General features: G+C 39.6%; 1 protein-coding gene across 3 annotated transcripts in view; it reads right to left on the bottom strand.

Moving 5' to 3' along the window:
- Positions 1-13,194, bottom strand: part of iqsec1a (IQ motif and Sec7 domain ArfGEF 1a) — an 88,880-nt gene that overhangs the window by 63,940 nt on the left and 11,746 nt on the right. For 2 of the 3 annotated variants that reach the window (XM_019271308.2, XM_019271302.2), the window contains exons 2-3: positions 8,414-8,443; positions 270-377 (exon numbers count right to left, since the gene is read on the bottom strand). In XM_019271308.2, the coding sequence (XP_019126853.1) occupies positions 270-377; positions 8,414-8,443 (138 nt within the window). The remainder of the gene's footprint in view (positions 1-269; positions 378-8,413; positions 8,444-13,194) is intronic. The other variant, XM_019271303.2, reaches the window with a different exon arrangement.

Genomic DNA, 13,194 nt, shown 5'->3' with positions numbered 1-13,194 from the left:
ACTGAAACTGCTGTGTCATACAAGGAAAATAACTGGAGAACAGCTGCAAAGACGCAGCAAAGTGTGCAGCCATCAAGCTGTCATGACTGATATATCCGCCACACAAGGGCTAATTGCCAGAGCTTCGATATGAGCTGCGATAACTCTAAGACATTAACAAGGCATGAGTAAGACATGAAAAACACTGTTGTGTCACAGTGTTGGAAAGGATGTGGCATTGCAGTGACACACATTAAGTACATCATCATAAAAATAACATCTTACTGTACCCAAAGGAAGCAGACTTCCATTTGCGGCAGGGGGCGACTCTTCTGCGGCCTGCAGACACTAACCTCCCAGGATTCTCTGTGACCTCGACAGGTAGGGAGGCATGTCTCCTATGGAAGGACAAACCACATGACAATAAAACAACAGACACAGAAGGGCAGGTGTGAAAAACAGAAAGAAACATTTAAATGTGATGTGAGCGCTTTGCATTTAAATCATCCATCTTTCCTCAGTGGTTTTCCTCTGGGTGTTTGGGATGTCTTCACCTCTGTGTACTTCTCACAGACAAATTTAGAACAGTACTGCATTGTGTTACTGTCATATCATATACAAAAACCAGGTAATATGAAACAGTATTGCAACTCTGAGTAACAGTGCAGTCTTTGCAGGAATAAAATACACCAGAAGGATCCTAAAGGTGATTTGTTCCAAACTACTAACCCCACACTATTACCAATGTCACATGAAAACAAAGCAGAGTTGAGTTTATGAAGTAGTAAAATATCCCATTTAATAGATCAGATCAGTGTTTGCATGCTTCGGCCCATTAACTGCAACTCATATGCAGTTTATATAACTGAGAATGTTTGATATTGTACCTACGGATAAAAGAATGGTTTAAAAAGCTTGGAGCAATAAGATGAAATCCTATAGATCATAAAAAAAAACATAACATCTTTACTTGCAGGTTAACAACGCAAAGTTTAATTCCTTCTCGACATTAAATTCTACTTTTTAAAGCACAGACATTATAAAATATGGACATCGTATCTGTGATGTCACCCGTAGGTCTCTGAAGAGCTGTTGTGAAGCTCAGAGTGTGGTGGCTCTGGCAGTCGTGTCTCTGCCACCTCTCGCTAATCTAAAAATTGACAAAGATGTGGATTGTTGGTGCACCTGAGGCGGCCTGAATGATGCCTCGGTGCTCAAATGAGCCACCTGTAACGGCACCTAAGTTCCAAACAAAGCATCCACACTGTTAAGTATGTATAACTTTAAGCCTTAATATGATTTGAACAGGTGAGTTAAAATAAATTTAGACTTGGTACAGTTGTCATAAACGAGGAAGCTAGCTACCAAAACAGTTTTTTGTACCAGGCTGTAAACATGTTTATTTCTGCTGTGAGTTCTGGCATTTTGATATGGGAGCTTATGGAGTATAACTCGGTCTGTAACCAGCCTCAAGTGGACGTTTGATGAACTGCAGTGTTTGGCACTTCTGCATTGGCTTCTCTTCCCAGCCATGGAGGTGTGCTAGTTTTGATGTGCTGACATTGTACTTGAAGTATTTACAACTGCTGACATAATAACTACAACCTACATACTGTATAATTCATTACATCTCAGTACACTTAACAATGCTATTAAGTTGTAATTGAGTGTATTTAAGTACATTATTGTACTGTTGGTGGACATTTTACCATGTGTTTTGTGTATACTTAAATTATCTTACCTAATATCTTTTTGACAATAGTTGATATGCACTTAAGATAGTACCATACACCTTAAATTGTCATATTTTTGTCTCCAAAAATACCTTATTATCTATTTATGGCCGACCAAAAGATAGAAATGTAAAAAAAAAATAGACCATCAGTAAAATGAGCTCATAGAAATACAAACGATGGCGAAATGTTAAATCAAAGAAAAGAGGTTAACTCAGGGTCAGATTATTTGTAGTGTCTGTGCGACTACATACATAGTCTGAGCAATGATCAATCGAGGACAGAACTGCTTTAACTGCAGAACACCGAGCAAAGACATTTCTCATCTCCGTCCACTGGATGCCATTTCCACTGAGTCATTTCTCTCTCGTCTATTGTTTGTTAAGGTTTTCACTGAGCTGTGCCACCTTTGGGCTGGATGTCTCAGACAGGCCATGTACATTTCTCAGGCTGTCAACTTGAAGTCAAACACCAACAGCCTACCCATCTCTCTTGGGGTATGAGGTCTTCATGCAAATCATTACGCCACAGCTGGCTCGCTACAGAAAAGCCATCAAGCCTCTGATGAAAGTCATAGCTGCCAATTTGATTTAGGCAAACTCTGCATGTGCATATGGTGAAGGAATAATTGTTCAAATAAAACCACACTGCAAATAACAATCCTAAAGACTCGACTCCTTTAATTCACTGTCATGCATTTCGTAAAAGCAAAACAAGTGTAAGCACCCTTCATTCCTTAACACGTATGAAAAATCCTGCTCCGAGGCCCTGAGTTATATTAATGGCTAACTGTGTCATGGCTGTTGCCATTTGCTGCTGTTTCGGCATAATGAATTATTAATTTAAAAAATGCTAATGTCTCTGCCATGGCTGGGTTGAGAGCTGTGAACCTTGAATTAGTCTGAATTTTCTTTCTGTCTTCCATTAGTTCCTCTGATAGTGCTGCAACACTCAGATCTTGTTTCAGACCTGTCACTTCAATGACTAATGCACAAACACTAACCCTTCACTGAGGAGAGATGTTATAAGAAAACCACCTCCTTCACTGTCTTTGTCTTCTGTCACCATGTACTGCACACACATGCTACGTTTTGTTTAATTTCTGTAAAGGGAACTGTTTTCAGAACAATGTCTGATCAAGACCTGGAATCCAGTTTGCTCAAGGACAAAGACAGCAGGCGTGTTGTCCTACCCATCGAAGTCGAGCATCGCTCTCCATGGCAACGGGAGATGGCGAAGGAGACAAGAGAAGACGATAGGTTTGTGTGATCCCTGTGGAGAGCACCGGCTGAGGGTGAGAAGCAGCACTAGCAGCGGCCCTGAAACACGGCACTGTCACCACTCGTCCCTGCGGACAAATATCAGTTCAACTGCTCTGACGCGTACTGTCAGTGCACCCGAGGATCGGCCAGCTCTTTTTAGGTTACATTTCTGTGTGAATTAAGCACAGTCCAATCCACCCTTTATGCTGTTTTAGAGAAATTTCCTGCCTGCAGATAGAAAAAAGTGCAGCTCTATAGCTATTTCAGCAAATACATAATGAGTTAGAAGCCAAAGAAATTGTGCAGCATCTTTGCTCCCATTTAAAATTGTATGCAAAGACACCTGGATTGTCATTCTGTTTTGCAAATGCAACAAGCTGGCCTGAATCATTGTTTAAATTGATTGGAAGCACATTGCTTACTGTTGTTGTCCTGAGACACACTTTGAGAGAGAGGTTTTGACCTCCATAACAAGAGCCCAGCAAAGCTTTATTCTCTTCATTGTCATCTCTACAATAATGTGGAGGGCTTTATAATCCCTGCCTCTCTGTTTCCCCAACTCTCTGCGGAGAATTACAGGAAAATAAAAGCTGCGGACCCCGCCGAGGCTTTTCAGAAAACCTACTCACAGTGCTGCAGTTCTCTGACAAGCTGCTCTGGCCTTGGAAGGCGACCGACCAACAACATGTACCGACAACAAAAAGAAACAAAAGAACAGACTTCCCACAGTCACGGATACACAGCATCCCAAACAATATGAAATTTCAATTAGCCTCACTCCAAATAAAAACAGCATCCATTCGTCACAATACACAAGCCAGGCACAAGCAAACAAAAAGAGCACAAATGGACTTTAAGAAACTGTTCAATGTCAGACGACAGCGCTTTCATTCTGGTCTCTTATTGCAATTGGCGCGATAAAGTGTCAATCCACTCCTCCGCTGTAGGTTTTTTGTTATGTTCTAGTGTGTGTTTATGAATAAGTGCTGTACAAAAGTGCATCAGGGAGCAAGAGAACATCTTATAATCATATGTTCACTGAAGAACGATCCAATAAAAGCAGGTCACTGAGGCTGTTTAGTGCCTGCATGCCTATCTCACTCAGGTTCTAATCACATCTGAATGAAACGATCCATTCTGATTACAGAACAGCAGAGCAATTAAACACCAGCATGTTATTATTCCTCTCTCATTAGCCATGGAGTATGTATTAGAATAATCCTCCCCCATCACTGACAGGGTCAGTCTCTCTCTCTCTCTTTCCACACATACAAATACACACACACACTTAAACTTCTATCAAACCAATGCAAACCAATCCTGCGGGAGCAGGGCTTATTTATTTATAGCATCTGTGCCAAGTTCAGTGGCTTTTCTATTATTAATGATAATGAAACTTACCAAGCAATGTTAACACACACATTTTTTAAAACAGCCAGGCTCGCTTGTGTGTCATGGTGTGGCATACGAATGAGATGAGAGATGTAAGTGACTCTACGTCTGCAGTGTGCTGTCAGCTGAATGCTGTATTGGCGGTTGCTGTTGATGTTAAACAGCGTCGAGCTCTGATACAAAAAGGGAACACGGAGCCAAGATAAAACATGTGACTGATATGAGATATGAGATATTCCCAGAAACAGTCACAGCAATATGAAACTGACTGCTGCTACACTTTAAAAGACACGCCACTGAATAATTACATTGAGATACTTATACTGTATCCATAGGGAAAGCATTAGATGGTAGCATACATTAGGTTTTCACTGAGGCTAACTGATCCGTTATCTATAGGGAGCAGCATAGTGGAGCTCTGCTGTATGGAAGCCAAGAAAAGCCCAAGTAATTTTTATTTTATAAACATTTTACCAATACTTATAAAAAAATACATGTATAGCACTGAAATAATATACACTCTGAAAACCATCCCTCTGATTTCATAAGATTTGACTTCCCTCCTTCGAAATTTCATTGAGATTATTTCCAGTTTTGTCATTTTATTTATCTTTCTTGAATCATATGACCGATGTAACGTAATAGGACAAACATCTGACTGACTCCATTCAGGCTTGGTTTCTTGTTGTTAATAGCGCCAGATGTTCAAGTTTGATTTTCTTATTTGTGCCTATAGATTTATTAATTATTCATCTGTGTAGCTCTCAAACTTGCAGCAAACTGCACCGTACAAAGTCAGTGCCACCAACAAGTGCCCGACCGTTGAGATGGTTTAGTCACTGGCATCGCAGTTTAATTAATTTTTTTTTTTTCCACTTGCTCAATTAGAAAAGTGAGTTGCTAGATTTAAAAGCACAATGTGGCATTTTACATATAGGATCTTGAATAGTGGACACAAAAATAATAAACCACATAACTTAAGTACTGAGTAGTGATTATATTTCACAATTAGGCATTCAGTTGCTTATACCCGTATGACCTTTCTTTGCTTCCATAATCAACTACATAACACAGTGTGGGAGAAAATTCATTCATGTATGTAGGACAAGACGTACATATCTGATTATTAATGAATTATTCCTGAATGCAGATGATGAATGAACGAAGCGATGCAGTGGAACCACTTTGCAGACATGCACTGAGACATAAACAACGGCTCTCACTTACCATGCCATCTGGTCTTATGATATGTCTGGTCTTATGCGTGTGCAGTTGTAAATATGAAGTTTGATAACCAGTGAGAGCTCTTGAACTGTCCCCAGGTAAGCAGCAAAGTTGGTCAAAACAAAGCCCCAGATTGTTCATGTTAATAATAATTCAGAAAAAAGAAAAGCAAATGACAATTTGAATTCAAAGCCTTACTTAATTAAAAATACCACTTTATTTCCATGTGTGAAAGCTGTAGTGTTATTTTATTTTGAGATTACTTTATTCACCATTTCTTCAAGTGTTTGCTGGATTTTAATGTGTCTACTTTAAAGTGATATTATGTAACTTTGCTACCATAACCACATTTTAAATCATTTTGATGCATGTTGATCCGACTTTCTGCTCCAGATCTCACACAAGAAGTACGTTACATTTTCTGGCTCTAAGTTACACACCACAAACTATTTTGCTTACTTTGGTAGAAACTGGATAATATTTTAATAGAGTTTCTGATGATAAGTAATCAAATACACATCTACAACTTTCAGTATTTATGACAGCAGTATTGCATTAAACTGGGAGCAGAAATAACAATGTCTACACAATATTGCTTTAATTGTTGAGAGTAGTCGGATTTCCCTTTTTACGTAATTACTGGGTCTTTTATTCTCTACTCTTTGTATTGTCCAATTAGGTAATGTTTTTTTTTATTAACTGCTTTTAAATTTGGTGTGTTTATTGATGGATTTGTCGTTCACTTGTAAAGTCTTTTATTGTTCCCTCATTTACTGATATAAACTGTTTTACAGCCACCGTCAGTCCTGCATAAACCACATTTTACATCTTGTCCAATTCGTATGTCCAGGCTTGCCAATTTGATACAGATGCGTTGAGCAGCTTGACATTACTACAGTACCACCAACTGCACCTGACATAGCGCGATGAGCTGCTCTTGAAGCTTTTCATTGATTTGCAGGATCACTGCCATCATGTCTATTGCTCAGTGCTGAGCAGAAGTCAGCGATCACTGTAATTCAGAAATGTCATGGCTTTTACATCCAACCCAAGTGTGCACATGCCAACGAGCCCACATGATGCAAAATGTGCTGCAAGAGATGTGCATGTGTAGATCAAACCTCAGCTTATGCAGCAGCACAACAACAGTCCTTGGCACAACAGCTTCTTATTAATGAGGGGAAGATTCTGGCAACTGCAGCCAAATTCACAACCAAGTACGGCATGCAGGAGGCTGCCGCCATTTGGGAGGTTTCCAACCACATCAAAGCATCAATTTGGTGAGATGGGATTGTTTGCCTCTGAAGCCTTGTCCTCCATTTCCACCGTTATGCTTTTAGATTCATCCAGCACAAGCGGCACAAGCTGCACAAACTCAGGCTGCAGTATTTGGGAAAAACATACATTTCTTTCTTCCTTCTTCTGATATTAATATTGTATATAGACAGTACATTATAATAATATAATAATGCCCCAGTAAACTGGAACTGGGTCATTATAATGACTGCAAACATACTGTATGTATTGTATGATACTGTACACTGTACTGGTGTCAGGCATATCATCATGATGCCAGAAAAAATATTTTTTTGCCAGTTTGGAAATATCAGTACTGTGAGCTGAGGAGTGAGACTGAATGTTAGTACTGTTTACAAAGATGTGTGTGCTTAAAGAAGAAAATTCTCCAGTGTGAAACAACACTTAATGCTATACATTATTGAACACTGACTTGATATTTCAGAAAATCCCTGTTTTGTGTACAAGCAATTTCACCTGAGGAAAGGTTTTGTACTCCAGAATAACTTCTAAATCTCAAAATGTTATATTATATGTTAAATTACAATATTTTGTGCAAGATTAAGATTTGGCAACTTAAGTAAAACAAAAAAATAAAGATTAATGAGATATTTTTATTCCACTGATTTCATACAGTACATATACAATTTTGATGTAACCTATTTTCTACTAGGGTTTTTTTTTTCTTTTTCTTTGATGCACTACTATTAATGGGGATGCCACAGAGTAGCAGATAAACCTCACATCTCTCATACTTGCAAACACACACACACATTTTCCGTGAGGATATAAAGACAAAGACTGGCACACATCTCTAAGCTGTGGCCCTCTGGAATTGCTTTACATTTGTGGATAGCAGCATGGGGAGTGCACCTAAGGGACGAACAGACATGGCCTGGAAAATTTACACTAAAACACAGGCTCTGCTACACTCTGTTCAAATTGTCTAGACATGGTCGACCCTTAATACACCGTGCACCAGAGGCATGGGGAAGAGACTGTTTGGATCCCACAGTGAGGCATCCCTAAAGAGAGAAACTGTATATAAAGAGTGCATTTACCACTCAGAGTGGTCTAGTTACACGCTACATACTAACCACATTTTATTAGCTGTGTCCACAGTAGTGATTGATTCACGATTACGGTTTTAAATCAGTCAGCTGGGGACCTCTACAAATCTCCAGCAATGAAAGTTCACAGAGCGAATAAGCTAACAACAGAGCAATGTGACCTTGGTCCACACTTGACATAAAATCTCATCATGTCCTCCATACTGTAATATCCACAAACACCAATAACGGGCACCATATCAGGCCGGCCTCAATCCTTCAGACAGAGGGAAAACCACATACTCGAGCACCGTGATGGGAGGATATTCAGCTTCACACATTCAAAATAAAAAGATTTATATAACGCCGAAGCATTTTCCCAAGCAAGATTATTTTCCCACCAAAAGGCACAGGATTTCAGTCAGATATATGACAGGACATTGAGGCATATGAAGACAGGATGCATTATTTGACATACCTGACCATTCTGGATGAGTCACATTCAGACCTGGAAGACAGAGAAATACCGGTTCATTGATTTTGTTGAGCAGATGGAAACAAGAATGCTGCATTGTGCTAGTAATGCAGCTTAAGACAAAACAGTAACAAAACGCCTCACTGACCACCATCACTTGATTCAGCATCTACATTACAGCAGGCGTTACATTACAGCGAGGTTAGCTATCTGGTACGAACGGGTGCAACGCTCCACTTCAAACAGATCAATCCTAAGAAATGGCCACACTTTAGACTGCAGGTACAATTTACATGTGATGTTCACAAAGTTAAGTGTTGATCCACTGAATCAAAATGTCTTCTCTACCAATGCAGTGCTTATCATAAATACAGCATCTTGCAATTGCAGATATAAACAGATTTAAGTGACTTTTTTCATAGAAGACATGCCACAAATGGAAAATCACAAGTGTAAATTACAAAATTAATCATGGCTCAATCATTAGCTCCTTGTGCCTCACGGTCCAGGTTTAGAGTTGTGAACTGGGAGTGGTAAACTATTTTGGTGTGGCCCTTGTTCTGGAAGTAAAAACCCTTTTTTTATTTTCATGGCAGACTCATAGTTGGAGCATTTCCATGGCTTGAAACTCTCCCAGTTGTATCAGGGGTAAAATACTGCGTTAGACCTAATAAAAAGTTGTAGATACAAATCTGTGAACATAAAAACACAAGGGAGGAAATCAACTACAACTCCAAAGGTGCATTTCAACAAAATAACAAACAACTATCTGTTCAAGTTAAATGCACCGCTAACAGTGTCTGCAAACTAAAGATTACACAGCTTACATCAATTCACTTTTAAATTCTTGGTCAATTTCGGATGAATGCATCGACTATATATTTTTTTCCTTCACAGCTAAGGCACCTGAGGTTCATTGGAGCCATTTGCCACAACAGACCAAACATAATTTCTCAGAAAGAATAATACAAATGAATGGACGGGACTGTTACATTATCCAGGAGACTCTCATGTTTATGCGTCTATATATATATATATATAAGTGACGTTGAGGATATCATTAAAACAAATTGGAAAAAAAAACAACATCTCTGGAAAGTGTTATTTAATAGAGTGAATTGGGTATATATGGATATTTTGGAGACATATTTCATCAAACTTCTTTAAAAGCCTTTACCTCCTGTAGTAAAAAACACAATTTACTTTGGCCCTTTGTATGTTATCATGCGTTTGCTCTCATCCACCCTGTGTTCTCCATTTCGGTCATGAAATTTCATAGGCACTTTTAGAAATGGACTGCAGTAAATGGCATTCCAACAGCAAGGGAAGTACTCTTTACACCATAGAAATAAAATGTAGCCCGTTCCGTGAACCATGGCACTAAGGGGCAATAAAGCCTCTGCATGGCTGTATCAGGGCAAATTTATGAGTTCCCTTGTTGCCTCTTTTCACTTTTCATATGGTGAAAACAATGAAGAATTCATAGTGGAGAGATAGCACAGTGACCGACTATACCATTAAGCACTGTAGCTGCAAAGGTTCATCCTAGAAGGGGTGTGCTGTTCAGTTTTTTGTTGGATCGGCTTGAAGGCATAATGATCCTCTCTGTTGTATAATGCTGTGGCCTATTCTCTGTCGGCTGACTGATTCCTTTTCTCCTTTCTCATCATTCTTAGTTAGTTTACTTGTTTGATTTCTTTTTCCTTAGCCGTGCACCTTTCTCTTTGTTCTTTTATTACTTAAACATTTGCTTCCAGTTGTCTCGTAAGAACAAACATAATACCACTGATGTTTCTGTTAGAGCAAAGCCTATTATGACTGTGATGTGAATTAGGTTGAGGTGAAAACTGGAGCTGGGTCAATATAGTGCAGTCGTAGGATGAGATTCATTGACATACATGCTGCAGTCCAGATCCAATGGCAATTACAGAAGCTATCGACTGCTGTGTATACAATGCATCACTGAAATAAATGATCGCACCAAGACCGTTTTTCACAAATCTTTTTGCTGAATGATGCATCCATGCAGACTGAACATCCTCAGAGAAAACCAGAGCAAGAAAGAAGTGGTCAGAACCCTGGACAGCTCCTCTGTCCTGCAGAAAGACCGCAACAAACTACTACTACTACCACCACAACGTCTCCTTTCCATGGAATCTGTGACGCCTGCAGAACTGCAATTTGCACGAGTTGCTTCTTTGAGTAAAACAGAATAAACAGAGCTCAGTCTGAACCGCTCGGAGTTGTACTGTTTGGATCTGAAGTAGAACTTTAAGCCAGCTCTCTCAGAATGTATGGGTTTATGAGACAGGCACATTTATGAAGTATTAATTAATTCCGCTTGCAGTCTAGACAAAGCACATTTATCTAGTCATGAAATAAGTGCATCTCATATTTTACTGCCTTATCTAAGCAGAATCTATCACCCTTATGAAGATGAATATGTGAACGGGAGTCAGAATGCAAGTTAAACTGTTTTTTTTCTGCACTGTGCAGAAACACCGGCGACTGAGGCACATTCAGGTGCACTCCCAAAGACTTTTAAATAATGCATGAAATGCCAAATCCCATTAGAGATATCATTCCACAGAAAGGCCACCACCAACTGTGAGATTGGTTTCTCCCACGGTGGCCTAGAGAGTAGCCAAATCTCTGGTGGCAGAATTAAGACTTGAAACCTCAGCTGCTTCCTTAAACCAAATCACTTACACCGCTGTCTTTATCATCGTGCCCTTTGCCTCAGTGCATCTGTGTGTGTGGTATGGTATACGTTTGTTCCCTCTTTTCCTGTAGCTCAGACTCTCTGTTGCAATAAGGACAGCCTGTTTCCTTTTGTGAGGGAGGAAACGGACAGAGGGCACACCCAGTGCAAAAAATGCTGACTCAGAATTTATCAATCTGCCTTTCTGCAACAGTAAGTGCAACTGGACACGACTGCAGAAATGCGCTAGTCCGCTCATTTAATCATAGCTTCCTTGCCTGACTTCAAATGAACTGGAACATCATATACAGTGGGGCCACACAGCTGCAATGATTCAAACATGTACATCTCGCCTGCAGTGCAATCGAATGTGTTTGTATTCTATTTTTAGTATAATCGTTTCAAATACAGCACTATGTTTTACGAAGGTTTGGACACTTTTCCCTAAAGCTGTTTTACTTTTCTCGACTTTTTCTCAGAAAAGATGCGCTCCAATGTAATTATGAACCCATAATTTGTTTTTCACTGTAAAATATTGAGTAGGGTTAGGCCTTGAAGAAATGGCTTCTAGGACTTAAATTACTGGTCCTTAATATGGCAATAAGAAAAAAAAGGCAAAGGAGTGTGAAGGCAATAAAGAAAAAGGCATTTTCCTTTCCTGAATTCAGAAGAAAATCAGAGGTAATTACAGTTTGTCCAAGGTGTGTGATTGATGACTCTAAGTAATTGTGTTTACTTTTATTTGTTTAATCATCCATCTTCAAAATCAGGACACGCAGTACTAACTTCATTTGGCTATGCCTGAAAAAGCCGAGTCCTTAACTGAACTGTTTAGAACAGAGTTATTTCCAAAGTTATTTGGGGTTTACTGAATATACTGTGTCATTCGGTGGCAACCGTGACAGCCATGAAACGCTTCAAGCTTTAAGCGAACGAACCCCTTCGAGCTGTGATGAAAAAGAATAAATCACATCTGAAGTAAAACTGAATTTACAAAAAAACACAACAGCAATTCTTGCAATTTTGTGGCTCTGGCCCTCCATTCATAACAATGTCACAGAATGATCAATGAGTTCAACCTGCGGTCGGCTATAACAGCTCATTCACACCGACAGCTTCCTCAGAGGCACACTGTGAAGCTTGACGCTCTTGTACGGTATTTCATAGTTATTGTCAGTATTTTATAAGATCCATTTTTCTCAAAAAGAACACTGCAGTCAAGATAAAGCGTGCAGCGTTTCAACATCTGATGTAGTAGACTTTTACTCTTGAGGTGCAAGCATGTGTGCCTTCCATGTGTCAGCTTCCCTTGGTTACAGCCTTTTTCTCAGTTCAGTACATAAATGAAGGGCATGCATCATAAGTGCTCCAATGTGCTCTACATACTTGTGGCATTCATATTACGGAGACCTAAATGAGCTGTATTAATCAACAACTAATTACAGGCAGAAATGTGTCCGGCTAAGCAGATCTAATGAGTCAGTCCAGTCCTCTGTAGTGGTTTGCTTCTCACGGTGCCATCAAATTATGCATCTCTAAGGAGTTACTGGTGTGTGACCCCTGCTGGCTGTCTGCCCCTGCATAAAGGGAGCTATTGGCACACACACACACACACACACACACACACACACACACACACACACACACACACACACACTAGTGCAAACAGATACACACTTGTTCATATTGCTTAAAACCGCTCACCTGTTTCCTTTCACATCAATTTCTCATCATCTATCCATCTGACGTCGCTGTAATAGTCAATATATTATTTAGGCAAAAGCCAAAGAGCGTGAAATACGCAGACAGAGGAACTGAACCTTTAAGCAGAATTGATATACTGACTGTCACTCATCAGTATTGTTGTAAGCTGGGAGTGATACCTTTATTGATGAGCCTTTAGAAGACATCTGTCTTGGCTGCGCCGAGGTTATGCATGGCAAGGTGAAATCTGAAAAATGATTGTTTATTTGGGCTAAAATGTGGCAACATTATTCTGTTATGTATGGCCATAAACCCTCATGGGAATAACCCTAACCCATAAAAATGTAAGTTTTTAAGTCTGACTTCTTCTACCCGACCT

The sequence above is a fragment of the Larimichthys crocea genome, unplaced genomic scaffold (genome assembly GCF_000972845.2).
Source record: "Larimichthys crocea isolate SSNF unplaced genomic scaffold, L_crocea_2.0 scaffold97, whole genome shotgun sequence".
Taxonomy (NCBI): domain Eukaryota; kingdom Metazoa; phylum Chordata; class Actinopteri; family Sciaenidae; genus Larimichthys; species Larimichthys crocea.
This window is presented reverse-complemented; position numbering and strand designations above follow the sequence as displayed.